The sequence below is a fragment of the Labrus mixtus genome, chromosome 15 (assembly GCF_963584025.1).
Source record: "Labrus mixtus chromosome 15, fLabMix1.1, whole genome shotgun sequence".
In the NCBI taxonomy this organism is placed as follows: domain Eukaryota; kingdom Metazoa; phylum Chordata; class Actinopteri; order Labriformes; family Labridae; genus Labrus; species Labrus mixtus.
This window is the reverse complement of record NC_083626.1, coordinates 25,178,584-25,199,125: the sequence shown is the minus strand read 5'-3', so window position 1 is coordinate 25,199,125 and position 20,542 is coordinate 25,178,584. Positions and strand designations below refer to the sequence as shown.

General features: G+C 39.9%; 1 protein-coding gene across 1 annotated transcript in view; it reads left to right on the top strand.

The window, feature by feature from the left end:
* syt6a (synaptotagmin VIa) overlaps positions 1–19,756 on the top strand; it is a 69,295-nt gene extending 49,539 nt beyond the window's left edge. The window contains exons 3-7 of the mRNA XM_061058087.1: positions 1,587–2,148; positions 9,208–9,328; positions 10,435–10,606; positions 11,423–11,573; positions 14,736–19,756. Coding sequence (XP_060914070.1) covers positions 1,587–2,148; positions 9,208–9,328; positions 10,435–10,606; positions 11,423–11,573; positions 14,736–14,807 — 1,078 coding nt within the window. The 3' untranslated portion in view covers positions 14,808–19,756. The remainder of the gene's footprint in view (positions 1–1,586; positions 2,149–9,207; positions 9,329–10,434; positions 10,607–11,422; positions 11,574–14,735) is intronic.
* The last annotated feature ends 786 nt before the right edge of the window (positions 19,757–20,542 follow it).

The following is a 20,542-nucleotide window of genomic DNA, read 5'->3' as shown; positions in this document are numbered from 1 at the left end:
CTCAGGGGTAAATTCAAGCACGCATTCATGTAAACATAGAGTCTTAGACAGAACATGAGAACATCCCTTAATCTAACATGAAATGAAGAAAAAAGCCTCACTTCTACACATTATGCATTTCCAGAGACTAGGCACAAAGTACCCCTAATGCATCACTAATGAAGGTAGAAATTTCCAGATCTAAGCAATTTTGTTGCCTAACAAGTTAATTATAATTAATACTGTAGATCGTGTTACTCCCTGCCTCAGAGCCACTTCTGTGGAGGTCATTATAGTAAAACTAATTATATGTGATGGTTTCTTTATGAGGACAAATAAAACAGAGGGAAGTAAAAAAAAAAAAATGCTTAAGCTGTACTTTCAGGAATTCCAGTTGACTGTACCCATGTTAATAAGAAAAAATACAGCAGTTATCCTTTAAAAGCACGCTTTGTTTTCCTTTGTTGAACTGAAAAACAGCAACAAAAAAATACTACAACAAGCTCCATGTAGCATTCAGACACAAACCGTCAGCCCGTTTTATCAAGACCTGACATTTGTCTCTTTATTTCTCATGGACCTTTTGTGATATGTTGCATTTTTTTTGTAAGCAAAAGGTCATGTAATTTCATTGCAAGGCAAAGAAAAGTAGAATTTCACAGCATCAGTATAGAACGTTTGACTAGTAACCAGCATCCAAATACAAAATTTGACAAGCTTGACTGTGGTATGAGAGAGAAGACACAAAAAGGTATCTGTGATTGTTTTTATGCATTTTGAACTTTGAGGGCGGCAGTCTGTAGGGACTTGGGTTGGGAACCGGAGGGTCGCCGGTTCAAGTCCCGGTGCGGACCAAATATGGAAGTTGGTCTGGTAGCTGGAGAGGTGCCAGATCACCTCCTGACCACTGCCGAGGTGCCCCTGAGCAAGGCCCCCTCCCCACCATCAGCTCAGGAGCGCCCGCTGTGGGCCGCTCCGTCACTCTGGCTTCTCTCCATTAGTGCATGTCCATAGGATCCTGTTTCTGCATGTGTGTGTTCATGACTTACAGAGTGTAAAAAATGAAATTTCCCCTTGCGGGGATCAATAAAGTAAATCTTAATCTTCAAGTCCCGGTGCGGACCAGATCACTTCCTGAGGTGCCCTTGAGCAAGGCACCAAACCCCCTCCCCACCACCAGCTGGGCTCTGGGCAGCTCCGTCACTCTGGAATCTCTCCATTAGTGCATGTCCATAGGATCCTGTTTGTGCATGTGTATATTTCAGCCTATGTGTGTGTTGCATGATAAACAGAGTGTAAAAACAGAAAGTCAATCTTAAGCTTAATAATCGGCCATAGCCTAAAAAAACTAGTTACTCTCATACAGGAAAGAACTCAGCTAGATGTTTGCTGTAATCTCTGATCAATACCACATTTAACAGAGGACATGAGGTTGCATAAGGGAACATAATAAGTGACCCTTTACTAGTGCAAGGTCTTTGAGGTCATGTCAGTGTGTGTCTAGAATTAAAAACCTCCATTAATGTTTCATTAATTTCATCAGCACATACTAAATGATATTCTCTATCACTCTGTTCCTATCTTTTTGTCCTTTTATATCCCCGCAGGCACAACTCATTCAAAAGACACCTGCCCAGACAGATGCAAGTCAGCAGTCTAGACCTGGGAAATGACTATGTGCCAGACAAAGACGAAAAGCCGACAAGCATTGGTCGCATCCAGCCGGAGCTCTACCAGCAGAAGACCCTGGATTCAGAGGATTCATCTAAGAACGGCAGCAGCAGAAACTGTGGCTCCATCAACTTTTCTCTCAAGTATGACTACGAAAACGAGGCTCTCCTGGTCAACATCCTCAAGGCGGTAGACCTTCCCGCCAAGGACTTATGCGGCACATCTGACCCTTACGTGAAGGTCTACCTCCTGCCTGACCGCAAGAAATTTCAGACTCGCGTCCACCGTAAGACGCTCAACCCCACATTCAGTGAGAGCTTCCAGTTTCCCGTGCCTTACGAGGAGCTGGCTATCAGGAAGCTGCATATGAGCATCTTTGACTTTGATCGGTTTTCTCGGCATGATATGATCGGGGAGGTGGTGCTGGACAACTTGTTTGAGACATCCGACCTCTCCAGGGAGACAAACATATGGAGGGACATCCAATACGCCACCAGTGTAAGAATCAATCAGCTTTTTCTCTCTTCTAGATTTGGTATGATATGACTCTGAAAAGATGCGTATATATTATATAAAAGTGCATGACCTAGATCTTGAGAGAGTATACATTTCAATCTATACATATAAGTTAGAATTTCAATCATGGGTCCAAGTTATCAATGAGCTCAATGAGGTCACATTGACACTTTCTGGAACTTTGGTGGGAAGTTTAAAGCCTGTTCATCTTCTGTCACATTTCAGCTCTGGATTTGTCACTCCCTTCTAACTTTCAAATGGGTTGTTGTTTGACGTGCAGCATGATCTTGACCCCTTTCAAGTCCCTGAACGATCAATGTTCTGCCTGACGGATGATTTCTGCCATGTCAGAAGTTTTCTTCAGCCGCCTTGCACTTTTAGCAACTCCACGGTCCCGCATGACTGCTTTCAAAGAGGGGCGTTCGGACTGTAATGAGCTTGTTTGACCGTTAAGATTCTAATGAGCCATGTTGACGATCATTGCGAGGTGCATGCCTCGGCCCGGGTCAAATTGGTCAGCATAGTGTGAGCATCGCTTGCGTCTCATTATGATATCATACGCCAAGGCAGACAAAAAATGTGTACAGTAAGTTGGGACAGTGTACACACTAACAATGACTCTCTGTCCAGCTTTAGAAACACAGAGAAAGAGTCACATAAATAACACTTTTGTGCATATTACAAAACTATTCAAAGACCAGAGCTCAGACAGTGTGTGGTATTTGTCTGTATCTAAAAACAGCAGCAAAAAGCTATTTCTTGGGAACTGGGTCTTAGACATTGTGCTGTGATTAAATAGAACTAGGTCTATTCTGGTGCCAAATCCCTCCATTGAGTTTATAAGAGTGACTGACTGTTGGCCCTTTGTAGGTATTGAGGGTGTGTGCAATTGTGCGTGAAAGAATAAAGTTTATGACTAAAGACATGAAATCGAACGGCTGGCTGGCAGTGGGTGTTTAGGGCTTTCCTCATGTTGGTATCAGGAGTCAAAGACAATTTGTACAAGTTTTGTTCTTTGTACTTTGTCTACAGTAAGAAACAAATCAAAAGGGAGTCAACTTGACACTTTTCAGCCATAGACAAGAAGGCAAACATATCCAGGCTCTCTCTCTCAGACTAACAGTAAGTAACATTAGTAGGGGTGTGATTTTTCACAGAGGTTCCTGGTTCCGTCCGCACCTCGATTTTAGGGTCACATGTTTCTAGGTTTCTCTGATTTATTTAAAACTGAGAGCTGGGAAAGTTACAGTTTGATCCATCTTCTGTTGTTAGGAACTACCTGTGATATTTGGTAGAGATGTATTAACCATGAAGCAAAAGAAGAGACAAACAAATCAAAATGACGCAAAGAAAAAAGAAGCAACACAGACATGGATAACATCTCATGATTTGAAAACAAAAAATAATTATATAATGCAAAATATAAGACAAAAAAAGATTAGGTGCCTTTAGGAGCCATATATCTTATTTATGAAGTATGTGGTCTCGTAGTTGTTACTGTACAGCGGGCGTAGAGCTAATTCATGCTCAATCAGCGCTAATGTATGCCAGTAAAGGACAGGTTTATGTGTGCACAGGAGGGGACATTTTAACTGGTCTTGAAACCCTTGAAGCCGCGGTGCTCTACTACCCCATGTGCATGCATAGCGTTTAAGATGTACTAGCTTAGGAAATGTCTTCGAGCCTTATTGCTTTCACATCCAGAGGCTTTTAAAAACAGCGGGCATAAGATGTTTGAGACCTCATTAGTTTCCCCACACAACTGATAAAAGAGAGGTGGCAGGTCGTAGCTACCAATGACATCACTGAGGTCATGTGTCCAAGACATCTTCTCCACTTTTGGTTAAATCAAGCAGTCCCTGCACATACTACTGTAGGTCCAAGGCTGGATTAACCATTCAGGCAACTGGGCAATTGCCCAAGGGCCTGAGATCTGTAGATGGCCCGGGGCAGTAAGTGCAAAAAAAACAGGTTAGCTCTCACTCTACTTCAGCCTCTCCGCTGGTGCCACAGCAGCTTTTCACGCAGTGCCACTGCAGGCAGTCGTACCCCTTTCTGTGGTTTGCTGGGCCTCAGATTTACAGAGGGACCAGGGTCTAGCTGTTGAGGTAATTTGGCCCTGACTCGGTCTCTCATACTTGGAATTAGTTGCCCTGAACTAGTTTAAAAATTATACACTTCATTTAGACATTTGCATTTTTTTTTTCCACATACAAAACATAAACCTGCAGGGTAAATTGTTTTTTAAACTACATTTAGGCCAATAAAGAATATAGAAGGGAAAGGAGGAGTAAGAATAATAATGAATAGTTATTCTTATTCAAATGAAATCCTGGCAGAAGCCCTTTAATGTGAATCGAATGGTAACAAAGTTATCAAAGAGCAAAAGCCTTGTGAAGAATGAGACATAAAGCTCAGTTTTTACCATAATTTTCACTTATTTAAAACAATAAAGGGAAAAGCATAAAGGGAGTACATTTAGCCATGAGGTGCTTAAATCTCAAACACAAAATTTCTGACTCAACTGACTCATGATGATGTACAGGGACCATTTTCAGCATAGTACTCCTTGATTCTGGATCCATACAGCCCTCATGATTTAATCACCTCTACTGAGACCTGATATCTGACAGTTTTCCCCACTCCAGCTTTTGAACTTGAGCTTCTTCAAGGGCTGTTCAATAACCTCGTGGTTATTGCTTAGTTGGCAGAAAAGAAGGCGTCCCTCTTCTTGGCACGCAAACTTTATTGAACCACCAAATGATTTTATGACAAAAGCCCTTGCTCACATTAAATTCAAGATTGGCAACATAAAGAAACACAGATGGTGTGGCTGAGTAGAAACAAAAAAACAAACATGAAGTGGTGTTTAATCTAAGTCTTGGGTGAAATAAAGACACTGCTTTGAAATCACAGTGGAGCCTAATGAGTGGAAGAGACGCTCATATTGAGCAGGGGGAGCATGGGTAAGAGAAAAGCGAGCAGCTCGGCTCAGTTCATAGATCAAGGAGAGATATTCATCAATAAAGCCAACTTACTAAGCATTGCTAAGATAAGAGTCTGAAGGAGAACGGCGTTCTCGTCGACTTCACACCAGTCCTTATGTGCATTCGATTGAACACATTACTTCGAGAAGGTCTTTAGGTGCTAATCGGTGACAAGAATGGAAGAGAATACTTAATCTAAAGGAGACTAAAAGAACAAGTTGTGTGAATGATTCCTTTGTAAAATCCAGTTAAGAGAATAAAGCTTTGATATAGATGCATAGTATGGCAAATGGGTCATGACTTGACAAGAGATTTTTAGATTTTAGAAAAGATTGAGACTACATTGTTGTTAATTTTAGGTCCCAATTCTAATGTGAATATGTGAACATGCTTGCAATGAAAACAGGCATATCAAATTTGAGAAGCTTACCCATTGTTCTAAGAACAGAGTCTCTTCTTTTCCTTAAGTTTGCATTGCAAGAACTAGGCTTCATAGCATCTATATCATGTAAAGCGATTTTTTTAAGCTCTTAAGATACTCTCAAGCAAAAGAGGTGAGACAAACAGAATGATGTGATATTCATTGATTAACAGTTGAACGGCCAAACACAAACCAATGCAGCACCACCGACGAGCACCAGAGTTAAGGTTCATAATAGGCTTAAAAAATGGTCAAAACATGACACTATATGAACACTATAAATTCATGTTGGTAGAAAAGTCTGGAGAAAGTTATTGCAAATCATCCTGACGGAAAAGTAACTGTCTTCACAAAATTCATGGTAATTCAACTATAGTTGTTGTGACATTTCAGTCAAAATGATAAATTATCAATGTCTTTTTGACAAGTTTTCCTAAATCAGTGCTGAACATCAACAGCCATTGCTGATGGTAAAGCAATACATAATTTGAATTAAGGAATAATCTTATTTATTACAGTTATCACAAGGAGTATGACTACCCATTTATTAAATTTCATAGCAAACTTTCCAACAGATATATTTTAGGGAACCAAGAAAGTCATTCATAACCATAATCCTAGAACAATGAATGTTGAGAAAATAATCTATGCCAGTTCACCAGAGTAAGATATATCACTGAATAGTTATGAAACTTTGAAATTATGTTGGCACAAGAGGATAGTTTGGGGGGTAACAATGTCAGCAAAAAAACCCAGGGCAATCCATCGAAAATTGTAGTATTAGATATTTAAAGGAGAAATATGTACCTCTGTCACCTGTGTTTAAAATGGGTACTGCAGACCAAATTCAAAACATTGGAGACAGCTATGTCCCCCCCTGCACCTCCTCCACAGAGTCATTGTACACGCATCTTGCTTGTGAATACTGAAGCTTCAGTGTTAAACCAGCTCTGCATCTGTCTGTTTTTCAAAAGCATCTCACATATTCGTCCTAGTTTAACCACGTTTCTACATCAGCAAGCTTAGAAGAAATATGGCAAGGCTTTCATCGCTGCAACACCTGTTGGTTTGCTGTTTGCCTGGCAAGCCGAAGGGCGTCCAACGTCTAAACAACTCCTTCCTCTGGTCAAACAAAAAACAAACCATTCTGCACCGGAATCGAAAATTAGGAGGACATACTGGCTGCTGCATTGTTGTCAGAGAAGCCGGCACTTCATCACAACATGTTTCCTTAATGTCTGATGACATAGTAATAATGTCATTCTATGATTTAATTCAGTAGATATCTCACATATTGGACCTTTACATTTAGACCAAAGAAGGACTGACTGAACAACAGACCAAAGTTGTGTACTGAATAACAGAAGACCAACAGTCTGGCACTGCGCTCTCTTGAGTCCTGCGGCTAGCGTGGCTAAAACATGATTAATGCAGTACAGGCTACTGGCACCAGAACAGCCTGTGTTCATACAAGGACAATCAAAGTGTCACTTCATGCTTTTACAGCACTTGACATTTTTGCCGTGGTCTCACATTTCAGCTGAACCTTCACACCCTTCAAACCAAATCCCTCACTTCCACAGAGTAGAAGAGCCAAATTGCTTCTGAGTGTGTGAAGAGACGTTAAGACTGCAGCACTCCAACAGACGTGTTGAGATTTGTCAATCAGCGAGGCTCTCACCAAGCTCGTTCAGAGAGATTAAGAGTCTGTGGGTCCTCGATACAGTTTATAAGAACAGGCTAAGAACTCACATGACAGATAACACTCGTATTCCACTCGAGACTATTACCCAAGTACTCATACAGGACTCTCCACAGAAGGGTTAATGTTTTAGTGGGTACATAGTGTGTGCTTGGAAAGTTTTTTTTCTCCCAGAAACTAATTTAGAGTCCATCTCAAGGGATCTTTGCAATTCTAAGACTCATTCACTCTGTGATTGTCTGGGTAATAGGGCAGCATTATGTTGAAGTTACCGAGGTGTACATTTGATGTCTTCTCTGGTTTGTTTTAATTTACAGTCTTGATTGATGATGATGTCTGGGTAACATAAATTATATTTCCTACAAATGTTATGAAAACTGCAATGAGAGTTGATTTTACGAAGTCAGTCAGCCATAATTTCAGAATCAAACATAATTGTTTCAAGGTGATACTGAAATCTAAATAACCTCGAGGACTTGAAATGAAGCCCGGTTTCCTTTTCTCACTTTTTGTGGCACCACTTTTTCCTATGACACCCGCAGCACAGTGACCTTTTTATACTTTCTTGTAGATAAGTGCAAAAGACAATAAAGGGAAAGATCTTTCAGTGTTAATTACGATAATTTGTTTTTGATGAATTACTACTCTAGCACTTAAATTTCATCAACATCATCATTAACAAATGCTATTGCATAAATATGCTAATTTGGAAAATCAACCTCATGTGAATGTATTATCTTTGGAGCTCCACCACACAGGTGGTACACTTAGCTTAGCATAAAGACTGGAGACATTTACATTGCATATTTTTTTATTAGATTACGTATCTTTTATATAACATACACTGTTCCAAGATCAAGCAGTCCTGACAGTGCTGACCTTTTGGGGGACGGAGAGTTAGAGTTCCAAAAATTGGCTACACAATTTGAGCTTATTAGCTGTGATAGACCATCCACTTTCATTTAGTAACCTGGGATGGTATGGTCTGCTACACAGAGGAGGGATTACCTGCGCAGAGTTGCACAACATGAATTGATGGAAACGTTATATTTGTCTTTTGGACAAGTGTGAACTAACTAACCTGTTAGCAACCAAGTTAACGACTTACAGTAAGTTTGCACATATAAGATGTTTTCCTCCAACTGATGTCAAAATGATGTGTTGTATAACCTCCTGACTTTCGACAAGGCCTTTAGGAGTGCCCGTGTATTGAGTGTTGGACAGTACCAAGCTAAGCTAAGCCAAGCCAACTCCCACCTCTAGCCCAGAGTCCAGACATGAGAGTGCTGTCAGTCTCGTCTCCATTAAGCTCTGAACGGATTCCTAATTTTCTCAAAATGTCAAACCTTTTTTTTAATGTTATTAAAGACAATAAAACTCATTTTCTAATTTGCACTGTGCTTTAAAATTAAACATTTTCCTTTTGTCTTTAAACAGAAATTACAATAAGCCTGTGTCCCTCTTGTATCTGATTTTCCAAACAAGGGTGCAATTACCAAACAAAAGAAACACAATGCAGTTCCTTTTCAAGCCAAAAATGCAAATGGAGAACTTGCATTATTTTGCATCACATTACTTCTCTTTTAAACCCCGTCATGTCCAATCTAAGCTCTAATTAGCTAGTTTACTACTCTGTATTTATTACTTATGGGCACAAGAGGCCATCATAAAATGTATGATGTTGTTGTGATTTCATAAAAGGGTTTATACTAGTACTTTTCTTTTACTATGCACCGATGAGCGTGTGCTCTCCACCACAGGCAGTTACAACAGGCAGCTCATGAATTGAATATAAAAGTGAAGCCAGAAACAGACCTTGAGGATGAGAGGCGACGCTTATTGTACATGACCCTGAATCAACAGCATCAGTGTTGCATTGTAAATGTGAAACTGAAACACTTTACCCACTTTGCTTGTGTGTGTGTCCACAGGAGAGTGTCGACCTCGGGGAGATCATGTTTTCACTTTGCTACCTGCCCACCGCAGGCAGACTTACACTTACTGTCATCAAGTGCAGGAACCTGAAAGCCATGGACATCACCGGGTACTCAGGTGTGTGTGTGCGAGTGTGTGTGTGTGTGTGTGTGTGTGTGTGTGTCACTCTGCATGTGTCTGTGGGATTCTCGTGCAGGTGCAGCGGCTCAAAATAAATGGGTTCCATTTGAATATTCAATTGTAAGCGTTTCAGATTAGTTGAACAAACAGAGGAGTTTTCTCCACAGCTGTGTCGTGTGTACTTTCAGCAGTTATTAATATTCATCTCTTGCGATATTAGGACATTGTCAGCAAACAGTTGCAGGCGGTCTGTTTATTTTAATAGAGCTCTGTTCCACTTTTCCATTCCATGTTTCCCTGCGACACTGATATCACTTGTAAAAAGTGACATTCATTGTGTATTAAATGCCAGGGTTCAGGTAATTCAGAGTAAATGTGGCAGTTAACTTCCCATGTTTAATGACATTTCACGATTCTTATGTGAGTTACATTTTTATACCCTTGAGTTTAAGGGGGTTTAGCTGCCTGCCATTATTTCAATCTGTGCATCATAAACCCGCAGCTATCAAATTGTGCCTTCAAGCATATTGGGCTGCAAAGCAAGCACTCCTGTTTTGTTGTTTATAGATTTAGGGCAGCTTACATCTGACTAAAATGTGGCATAATGGATCATGCGAGGCGGTTTGCCTCTGACGGATGAAGATTGAAATCAGCATTCATCAGGAAGCTCTTTCAGTCATGCTGTTTAAGCTATCTATGGCCCCCTCGTCCCCCTTTGTTTACACAAGGTGTTGACTCATCTTCTTTTATGCACATTACCGATGCCAGGTCCTCCAGGGGGGGCTTTCATGCTTAAGTAGGAACCAAAAAGAAGACGCACGCACACGCACTGGGTGATGAAACACGACACTGACGGCTGTATCTTCGCGGACATCTTTGAAGACGTCTTGGCAGTCAATGCAGACATTGTGTGGTTTTTTTTTTAATAGTCCCAGAAACCTGATCGTCACACTAATTATCGCTCTGGCAGCTTCCTAAATAAGACGGATAAGTTGGAGAGCCTCCAAACATGGTGGCTTTTTTCATTATCAGCAGTTCCTGTTTAGATGGAGTCACTTTATATCTGTCCTTGTTCTTCTTCCTCTTATCCCCTCGCTGATTAGATCCGTACGTCAAAGTGTCTCTGATATGTGACGGGAGACGCTTGAAAAAGAAGAAGACGAGCATAAAGAAGAACACTCTGAATCCCACCTACAACGAAGCCATCATCTTTGACATACCGCCAGACAGCATGGACCACGTCAGCCTGCACATCTCTGTCATGGACTACGATTTGTACGTTCAAACTAACTTCGTATTCGGCATCACATCTCATATCAGGGCTTAAAGACCACCTTCACTAAAAGATCTCTTTAGCTTAATGTGACTTCAGTTGGAGATTATTGGGTCTCTAAAGAGTTTGATACTAAAGCTGTTTCAACACTCACTTAAGTGTGAAGATTTTGAGTTGAACACATGTTCTTTCATATCACAAATTGTGTGGTCCAGTATGTGTCATGTATTTCATGTCTGAACTCTGAAGACATATTGTGAGTTATAAAATGAGGATAATCCATACTTTTTGAAATCGAGCCAGTTGAAGTTTCAAAGAAAAAGAGCTGCACAACAGGAGCTTTTTGTTTACACAACATGAATCCATAACAGGAAAGGAAAAAGTGGATTCGGTGCAGACAGCTGACAGAATGAGAACACATGTGTTAAAGGTCGGGATGTGTGTTTGGTATACAAAGAGAAACGATAGTTTGATATCAAGCCTCCTTTGCTTTCTTTGGAGCATGTTTTGTTTTTCTTTGCTGGAGTTAAATCCAGCTTTATTAATATTAATAATCCACTTATTGTGTCAATAATGAAAGCTTTCATTTACACTTCAGACGTTATTAATGGAACAAAGCCATCCAGAGATGAGTCAATTACTGGGACAGTCAGCTGCAGAGTAGCTGTATCAATCGTCAGGACACCCAGGTTCAGATGTGTGTCTCCTCTCATTACACAACCCCCTTCTCCTAATGATGAACAACAATCTGATGTAAGAGATGTCTTGTCAGGTTGAGTCACATGCGTTTAAAATACAGTACATGTGTGTCCCCACAGGGTAGGTCACAATGAGATCATTGGTGTTATGAGGGTTGGGTGTCACGCCGAGGGACTTGGAAGGGACCACTGGAACGAGATGCTGGCTTACCCAAGGAAGCCCATTGCACACTGGCACCCCCTGCTGGAGTCCAAGAAATCAGAAAAGGAGGTATGTTGGCGCTAGAGGAGTATTCTGGACATGTTCAACTTTTAGGAGGAGCATATGGCTTCGCTAAAAAAATGCTGGTTGCCCAGATTTGAAACTCAAAGGCAGAGGATTTGTATCGTGAGGAGAGTTTGGTTTGGGGAGCCCAGAAGGAAAGATAAAATGAAATGAAATGACAGGTGCATGTAGGTGTTCTAAAAATAACCTGATGTAGTTGTTGATGCTGCAAAGCAAGGATTTGAAAAGCAAAGGTCTGAAATCATAGTTTTACGTCATCCACCACCTTGAAGATAACCGAACATTTCAACCAACCACTTCGACCAAGCATCGACCGTCCATTGTTTAATTATAGATTCCTAGCGTTTGTGTTTTTTTTAATATAGGGCTGCACAATAAATATAAATCGCAATGGCATCGTTATCACAATATCACCTTCGCAATGAACATATCGCAAAAGTCAGAATTTTTGCAATAAATACTAAAAATTATAATATTTAAAGAATAAATTGTTTTTCTATTAGTATAGGCATTGTGCACATTTAACCTGTTTGATAACCATGCTTCAACAACACGTTGATGCAGTCAGATGAAGCTCCAGCTAACCATCAGCTACCCTCAGATTATTTGGTGCCAATTAAGAGGTTAAAAAAAACAGCTTTGGGGGATTCAGGAGGGAAAAGACTGTGGGTGTGTTCGAATTGTCCCTCCTATCCCCTTTCACTATCCACTTTACCTTAACCCCCGGGGAAAACGTCATGAGGTTAAGGAAAGATGTTAGGAGAATTCATAAAGGACTTAGGGAAAGGCGATCGCGTTGCTCTGACAATCCGACCACATTTCCACTAGGCCACATTAATTAAATGCGACGGGCCGGCGGAGGTCAATGACGTGGGTCCGCCGTGTTCAAACTACAATGTTCAGAAAATGGACTACAAAAAACGCATCTAAAAAACTTTCCCCTGTGCCTTCTTGCCGGTGAAATAATCCTAATTACCACAAGGTTGGGATTGAAATAAAAGAAACATAGAATACCAGGCTACAAGTAACAAAAGTGAAACCATCAGCTTCCTGTCCACTCCGAAATCAACATCAAAATAAATATGATTGTACGAAATTAATTGTTACATTTATGCAAGATATAACCTACACATAATGTTTTAAGCATACAAATGTACAACTGCACAGCATTCTTAAGTGAATGAAATATGTTGAATAAAACATCATCTTGATAAAAATGTCTCTTATCTTTTATCCCTGATCTGTGTCACTTTACGATCATCGTTCATTTCCGTGAACGGTCTTATGCGCGAGTCGCTTTAAATGTTGCGGCCGCAAGGAATTGTGGGGCGGCATATCTCATCTCCTTTGGTAAAGGATGGTCCAGTGTATCCTATGCTAAAGGAGGTTATAAAGGAAGCATTGACCCACCTTTCCTTAGCTTTTATCCAACGGCTCTTATCATGGCCGCCACTTAAATGCTTCCGGGGTTAAGGTCAAGTGGATAGTGAAAGGAGATAGGAGGGACAATTCGAACGCACCCTGTATTTATTTGCTTTTATTTGCAGTATAGGCTATTTTTAATATTGCCACATATATTACAGATATAGTGTTTTCAGTTTTATCCAATTTGTGCAGCCCTACTTTGATACTGAATTCATAAATATTGGGACATAATTTCCTGTGAAAATTATAAGAAAATGTTTTTTCATTAAAAAAAAAAAGAAACACTTCAGTTATTCTTCTAAGGCTTAATTTACTTGATAAATAGAAAGAACAACTTCATAATTTCTGAGACTGTTATACGGCTAATGAAGCCTACTGGGAGGCACTTCCGGTGCAGGTGCGTTGGAAGTTGGAAATCTTTTCGGAGTCAAAACTCAGTCAAATGACAAAACACAATTAATTTTCCTGCTGGTTTGACTTACCCTTTTTGAAGACTTCATTTTCACCTTTGTCCATCACGAATAAACGTCCATAGTCATCAGAGGGGGGAAAAGACGCTCTTTGTACGTCCAGAAACAACTCGAAAGTTTAAAAGTTTTCTTCACATATATATATATATTATTATATTCTTATATTATATATATATATATAATATTCGCTTTCTATGGGCTACTTCAAAGTGATAACCGTGAACTGGCGCTGCTGATAGCTATTTCGGCGCATTTTCGTTAAACTGTGACATAACAGAAACCAATATCTAGGCTATAAAAACTGAGATACCCTAACAGCCCGGTTAACTCGCGGTATCCATGGCAACGAACTTCCTGTTTACATCCCCGAAGCATTGTGGGTACATATAACTTCAAAACACACCGCGAAGTCAGAAAGAAGATAGCGTGACAAAAAAACAATTTATGTAAACATTTCGTGACACAACTAATGCTGAAAAATATACCAACAACATATTTTGTTATATTTCATTTGCCTCTATATTTTTATTGACTGTGGTGATTCTGGAGTCTGTTGAGGGAACTTTGACAAAATTCAATTCAACCAGCATTCCTCTCCATTATGATATAAATAATCAGACACTAACAAAACAATAATAATTTCAAAATGACATTAAAAACCTTAAAATGTCAAAATAAAAAATATGAAGAACAATAAAAATGTCAGACAAATACCATGATGTAATACAAGCGTTAAGTTATGTTATTCAATGTTTCTCCCCCATATTAAGAGAATCTCAACATTCAGTCATTTACTATTATGTGAGTGATTGCTGTCTGATGGGGCCCCCTTTATAGGGGGGATTCCAACTGTCATTGCAGACTTTACACATTTTAAGCCACTGCTGTGGTTTAAAGTTTGTCGTAGGCTAAGTGGTTCTTTTTCTTGTTAATGTTGTTTTTTTTATTTTTATACTTTGAAGACCCATGAGGATGTTTACATCTCAAAAGATATAAGTTATTCAGTCTACTGTACACTCCTTGTATTTATGTTTTTCAGTCCATTAGCCTATGTTTTTCTCCTGTTCCCTCAGGGTACTAAATGGGAAATGTAAATGGTGTTGTTTCAGGAGCACAAAACAAAATAGATAGATAGATTGTTATATATAGTTATACAAAAAAAACAGCATGTGTGTTATGAATCACTTTCTTTTGTGTGTGTCTGTGTGTGTGTGTGTGTGTGTGTGTGTGTGTGTGTGTGTGTGTCCTGCAGTGGAAGGCGAGGACAGCCAGCTTTGACAGCCAAGGTTCCTGCCCCTCACCCCGGCCCCCTGCTAGCCCTTGAGCAGAGCCACCTGTGACCCGGTAGCCCAGAAGGGGGTTTCCTCCCTCCTGCTGATCCACGTCCTGTCTGTCTGATTGAGGAGAAACACGACCCCACTGTCTCTCCCTCTCACTCACTCACTCTCTCTCTCTCTCTCTCTCTCTCTCTCTCTCTCTCTCTCTGTCCCTCCTTCCCTCCCTCAGTCCCAGAGCACTCCCATGAACTGATCTAGGACCAGTCAGTTAGATGTGTGAAGCAGTCTTTTCGGGTTAAAGTTTGGGGTCACTGAATTGAGATGCCGGTGTTGTGATGACCTAAAAGCAGCCCTTTGACAGACAGTTGATATCGAGCTGTCCAAAGCTGAGGCGAACGGATCTCTGCGTCCTCAAAGGAGACTTTCCAAACACTGAAGATTCAGCTCTGTGCTGCAGAGACTCTTTGATGGAAAAACCACAGTCGGATCTCGCTCCCTGAGAGCAGCGGAAGTGTAAAAGTATAGAAAGCAGGAGGACTCGGTTGAGAAAAAGAGACGATTTCAAACGGGATTTGAAGCAATTTCAACACTCTTACGGCTCTCTCTCGCTCACTGAATTTCAAAGTGCTGTGTTGGCATAAAAAAAGGGTTCTGAACTGTAGCATTTTGGAACTATTAGATGTAAAGCCGCTCCATCAGACGTTATTGTTTGTGAATAGCAAAACTTAAATGAATTTTAAAGCTCCAGCTGAGTTCACTGTACTTCCAGTTTCATCGGTAACGTAAGCAATTATCTAAGAGGAGATGGAATGAAATACTCCAGTGTGTTTTCATAAGCAGAGGAGACTCAAACTTTGGTGTGATTCTAGAGGAAGAATGATTATTGGTAATCACACAAGAGCAAATAGGCTGCAGTGTTACATCAAATTGGATAACAAAACAACGCTTTGAAAGTGAGTCCATTTTCCAAGTAAGTCACAAATTGCTTATTGATCACCACGATAACTCAAAATCCAACCTGAAGAGAAAAGATGTGTCATTTTGACAGACACGCGTTTGTGTGGAGGGAGCTGTGAAGGTTTGTGTGAAGGTCAAAACAGTGAGCACACTTTACACATCCTTACCTCTGTGTCTGTTTGATGTTTGCTTCCCGAAAAAATGTCGCCCTTTTCTTCCAGATTTAAACTCATGTTTTTCCTTCAAACACTCCTCTTGTCGTCCTTCTGAACAAGCTTTTTGGTGGATGTGTATAATTTCAATGTACAGCCGGTTACTGTATGTATGTTTTGTTTTGTTTTTCTTAACAGAAAATCTGAAAAAAGAAACAATGATAGGTAAAGATTTAAAAAATATATATATACATAAAATGACATTTTGAATATATGTAGCTTTGTTGGTGATGATGGAGAAAAATCCAAACTCTGAAAAAGGTGAACATATTTGTCTTTTGAATTTAAAAAACATGCAGATTTCTTGATGTTTAAACTCTCATTAATCATGCTGTTGTACAGGGGGGTTACATGTATCTGAACCTTCACCCAGATCGGTGATCTACAACATGTGGTAAATGGATTATTAACGACGATATGGTTGAGACAAAGACTGCAGAGCTGCTGATACATCAGTTTTCTTCACTCTCTTTGCAATAAGTTTTTAGATGCACAAAATGCCAGTTAAGGCCTGGATTACTGTCCCATGACTGTTAATTGTTACACAAAACAACCGGGCATGCAATCATCTTTTCAATGCTGTTATCTCAAAATCACCAGTGAGGTTCATTTCTCAAGAAAATTATCTTTGTATTTTTTTCAACATGACGACATAATCAATCAGCTATCATGAGAAAACAAAAATGTAATTTCCTGTGGTTATTTCAAAATGCTAATCACAGAACAGGAGAGCCATGACGCACGCATGGAGGAAAATCTCAACAAGCTGAAACAACTGGCTACAAGGCATGATTAGTCATTTCCTCCAGATACACTTTTTAAGATTTTGGTCGAAATTGTCTTTAGATCCTGACAGAAATTAATAACTCATGTGCTCTGAAAAAGGAACGAGGAAAATCTGTCATCTGTAAGCCTGTAAAAACTTCGACCAATGTCCGCCACGAGGCACAATTATGATGAACCAATCAGACGCCTCCCTGTCTCCCTGCTCGTTCTCTTCTTATTCTTCCACGTCTCAATTATTATCCTGTCATATTGAGAAGAAAATGAAATATTCATATTCTTCTTGACAAAAAAGCCATTTTGTTTTCTTGAGATAACCAAATACATCAACCACTTATCATATGAAGACTAATGTGTTTTTTTTAATCTTCAGGTAATTAAATAATAACCCCCAGCTCTTGAGATAACAGCATTAAAATAAATTGTAAGCGTAGTTGTATTTGGCTTCTGTGCCATTGTGAAACATAATAATTCACTTTCTGTTTCCACTGTGCCCCAGTTTCCCCTCCTCTACTTGGAGTTTTGTTTTGCTTTAATACATGTGTTTATGAGCTCTGAGATGCGTGTGCACACAGGGGGTAGAAGAAGAAGAAATGAAAGCTTATGAGAAGTATTTAATTTTGCACCATGCAATGCACAATCACCAAAGTAAGACGTGTATCATTTTCTGTAGAAAGAAATACTAATAAGGTGACTCAAACAAGCCCTATCGGCTTTCACACCTCTCCTGCACCTTTCTTTATTGTTGTTTTCTTTTTTGCAATAAATATGTTCTCTGTGCGTGCAACAAGGAGACCTGGCTCTCAGCTCCAAATTAGCTATTATCCTCTATGACTGGACACCGTCCTTTCGATAAAGTAAATGAGGTATGGTGAGGAAGAAAGGTCGGTTTCCATCCAAATATTGTACAAATCTGATCAAAATGTGTTGCCGTAAACTGGGTATTCTTAGTTTGTGTTAGCGCTACCATCCTTGAGATGCAAGGCTTTTATCATCAGAGCCTACAGTCTCAAAGTTTGTGAAACAGTTTTGAAAATGGGAGGATGAGTGACACATGAGCCTGACCGCCTACAATCATTAATTTCACTGTTTTCTACTCCGTTGATCTTTTTCTAAAACAATAGAAATATCAATTTAAGCGATCACAACATTATGGTTGTGTGGTTATGTGTTTCCAGGTATGAATACTGTCACTTAAACTAGTTTGACTTGCTTGCATTGCATACCCCAAATTTCAATTTGTACACAGGTGATACACCGATCCTTACCTTTAAAATAATGTCACCTAAATATTCAGAATTTTTCACCTGACTTTATCCTTTCCACACATTGAGTTCGCTTTAAATGTTACAGATTTAAAGGATACTCTGGTTACAATATTGTTGGACATATTGGATCTATTATCTGTTAATCTGCTATTATCAGTTCAGAATAAGAATTTGCCTGTTACCTGCAAGCTAAATGTGACTCTGGTGTATGCACTGCATGTAAATTAAAAGTGTAAAGCACAATAATTTGCCATAAAAAAAGAGTAAGGAGACTTTTTTTCTGCTACCCCCTCTGCTGCACACGCTTCCTCAATTCTCTGTATATCCCAAATCATGACGTTAACTTGTCATTTAAAATCAGAGTAATGGAGGTAACATATTTTTGTTGTGATGCTTAAACGACACAATTTGGTTTCTGTTTGTATTATTTTCCCATCGTTTCGGGCAAACCCGCCCCTGTTGTAGTCGGGTTTTTGTCATGACGTAATTGTCAAGCACAGATAGCATCAGCACATTCAGGCCAGGAAATGTTCAAACTTGAGCCCAGAATGATATCAGGCAGGAAAAGTGCCAAGGAACATTTGCAGGTTATATTTGGTGACGCTCGTTCAGATAACTTCTTTCCGATACGAGAACTAGTCACTGTATATTCGTATTATCTCCACAGCAGCCCGCAGCAGCTTTTAATCTGATGTGTAATAATGTTCTTGGCCGCGGCTTGGACAGGTCTAGACTGCTGGTGCCTCATTCAGCAACGCAGGACAAAGAAATACAGCCATCCTCGGCTGCTCGACTGTCCCAGCGATATATCACAGAGTTTGTGAAAATGGAGATCGGAGCGGATGCATTCAGCAGACTTATCCGTAGTCTGTTTTAGTCATTTCCCTTTGTGAGAAAGTTAAGTACCTGTGTGTGTGTTTGTGAGGGTTGAGCTGACAGGCGGACGGGGTCAGCGTCTACACAGCGGTGGCATTTCTCTAATTGGGACTTGTTGGAGCGAGAATGAGTCAGTGCATTATTGTACGTGCTTGGCGTAATCCATCATAGCATCACAAACCCGACCCCCCCCCTCCTCAGACATGTGGCAGTTTGACATTTGCTCTCATTCACACAGTTGGTTTGATGGTGAGATTCTATACTTACAGCATTATCATAGCTTTTTTAATGTTACTTTGGTGTACAATTTTTGAAAGTGGTTGAATAATAATGTTTCCTCCTTTTTTGATTTTAAACCCTGTGCTCTATGATGGTCATATATTCCTCTGACAACGTGCTGTGTTTTTCACTGTAGATGAAACCTGTTCAACCCATTGCCTCACTTGATTTACTGTTTCAAACCCCTCCTAGCTTTGCCTAATATTGTAACGTTTCTTGATATGATCTTGTATCCCTTCCAACTGTTATGATAATACTGAATTTCCAATTTTTTTATTGAACATTTTGTATTTGTACTACTAGAAATATTGAAGAAAAAAATGTTCTGGTGATTGACATCAACAGCTGTTAGTTAAAAAAAAAAAAAAAAAGTCTACTATGATTTCATTTTAGATTTTAGATCATTATCAAGACTCACACTAAAGAGTGACCCAGTGTGTAATAAAGTAAACGAGATAGCAAACAATGTCCGCCGCTAATCGTCTTTCTTTCTGTCTCATCGAGTCTGAAAATCAGCAACAGAAAAGAGTGTGTTTTTTTTTTTCTCTCTCCCCTGGGATGTGATGTTTGTTCAGTTCTGTGACTTGATTTTCTTCTCTTTGATTAAAAGATTTATGCAAAGTGGGTTCTGCGCTGTTAGTTTTGTGGCAACTCGCAGCGAATAATGACGACACAGCCAGGGGGCTTAACAAGCAGGAACAGGCACAAAGGAAATTAGATTTTTGTCTGAATCAAAATGGTCAAATTAAATGAGAAGCAACTGCACGCATGCACACACACACACACACACACACACACACACACACACACACACACACACACACACACACACACACACACACACACACACACACACACACACGAGACTTGACAGCCTCTAATAAACAGTGGCATTTACATCTTTCTTTGTTGTGGAAATATATACACACAAAATGTGAGAAATAATAAATTATCGTTGAGAAGCTTGGCCATTTGCTGAAAAATGTATGTTCCCAATTGTTCCCTAGCAAATAAGAAGTGGAGGTAGCCATTGTGAAGTCATCCATTGGTTTTAAGCCTCCGAGATTAGCCATTTGGAATTCCCCATCTTGTTTTTTGGAGCCAGAAGAGAACATATTAGGATGACAGGGTCAATAAAGAATTCTACACCTCTATCCTTATTTGACAGGTCGGCCAGAGTAGCCACTTTTCAATCACAGGCACCCAAGCTTAAAAGCGTATCATCTATTTAACTCCACATTGAAGATGGTTGATAAAAATCTGTCCAACCATTTTTCTCCCTCTTATCCACTACTGAGTGCTGAGTCGTGGTTTCAGCAGGCTAAGCAAGTTAGACCAGAGATCTTTTTTTCCCAAGCAATCTTGTGAAATCCCCAGGACAAACGAGATATGAAATTACACCAGCAC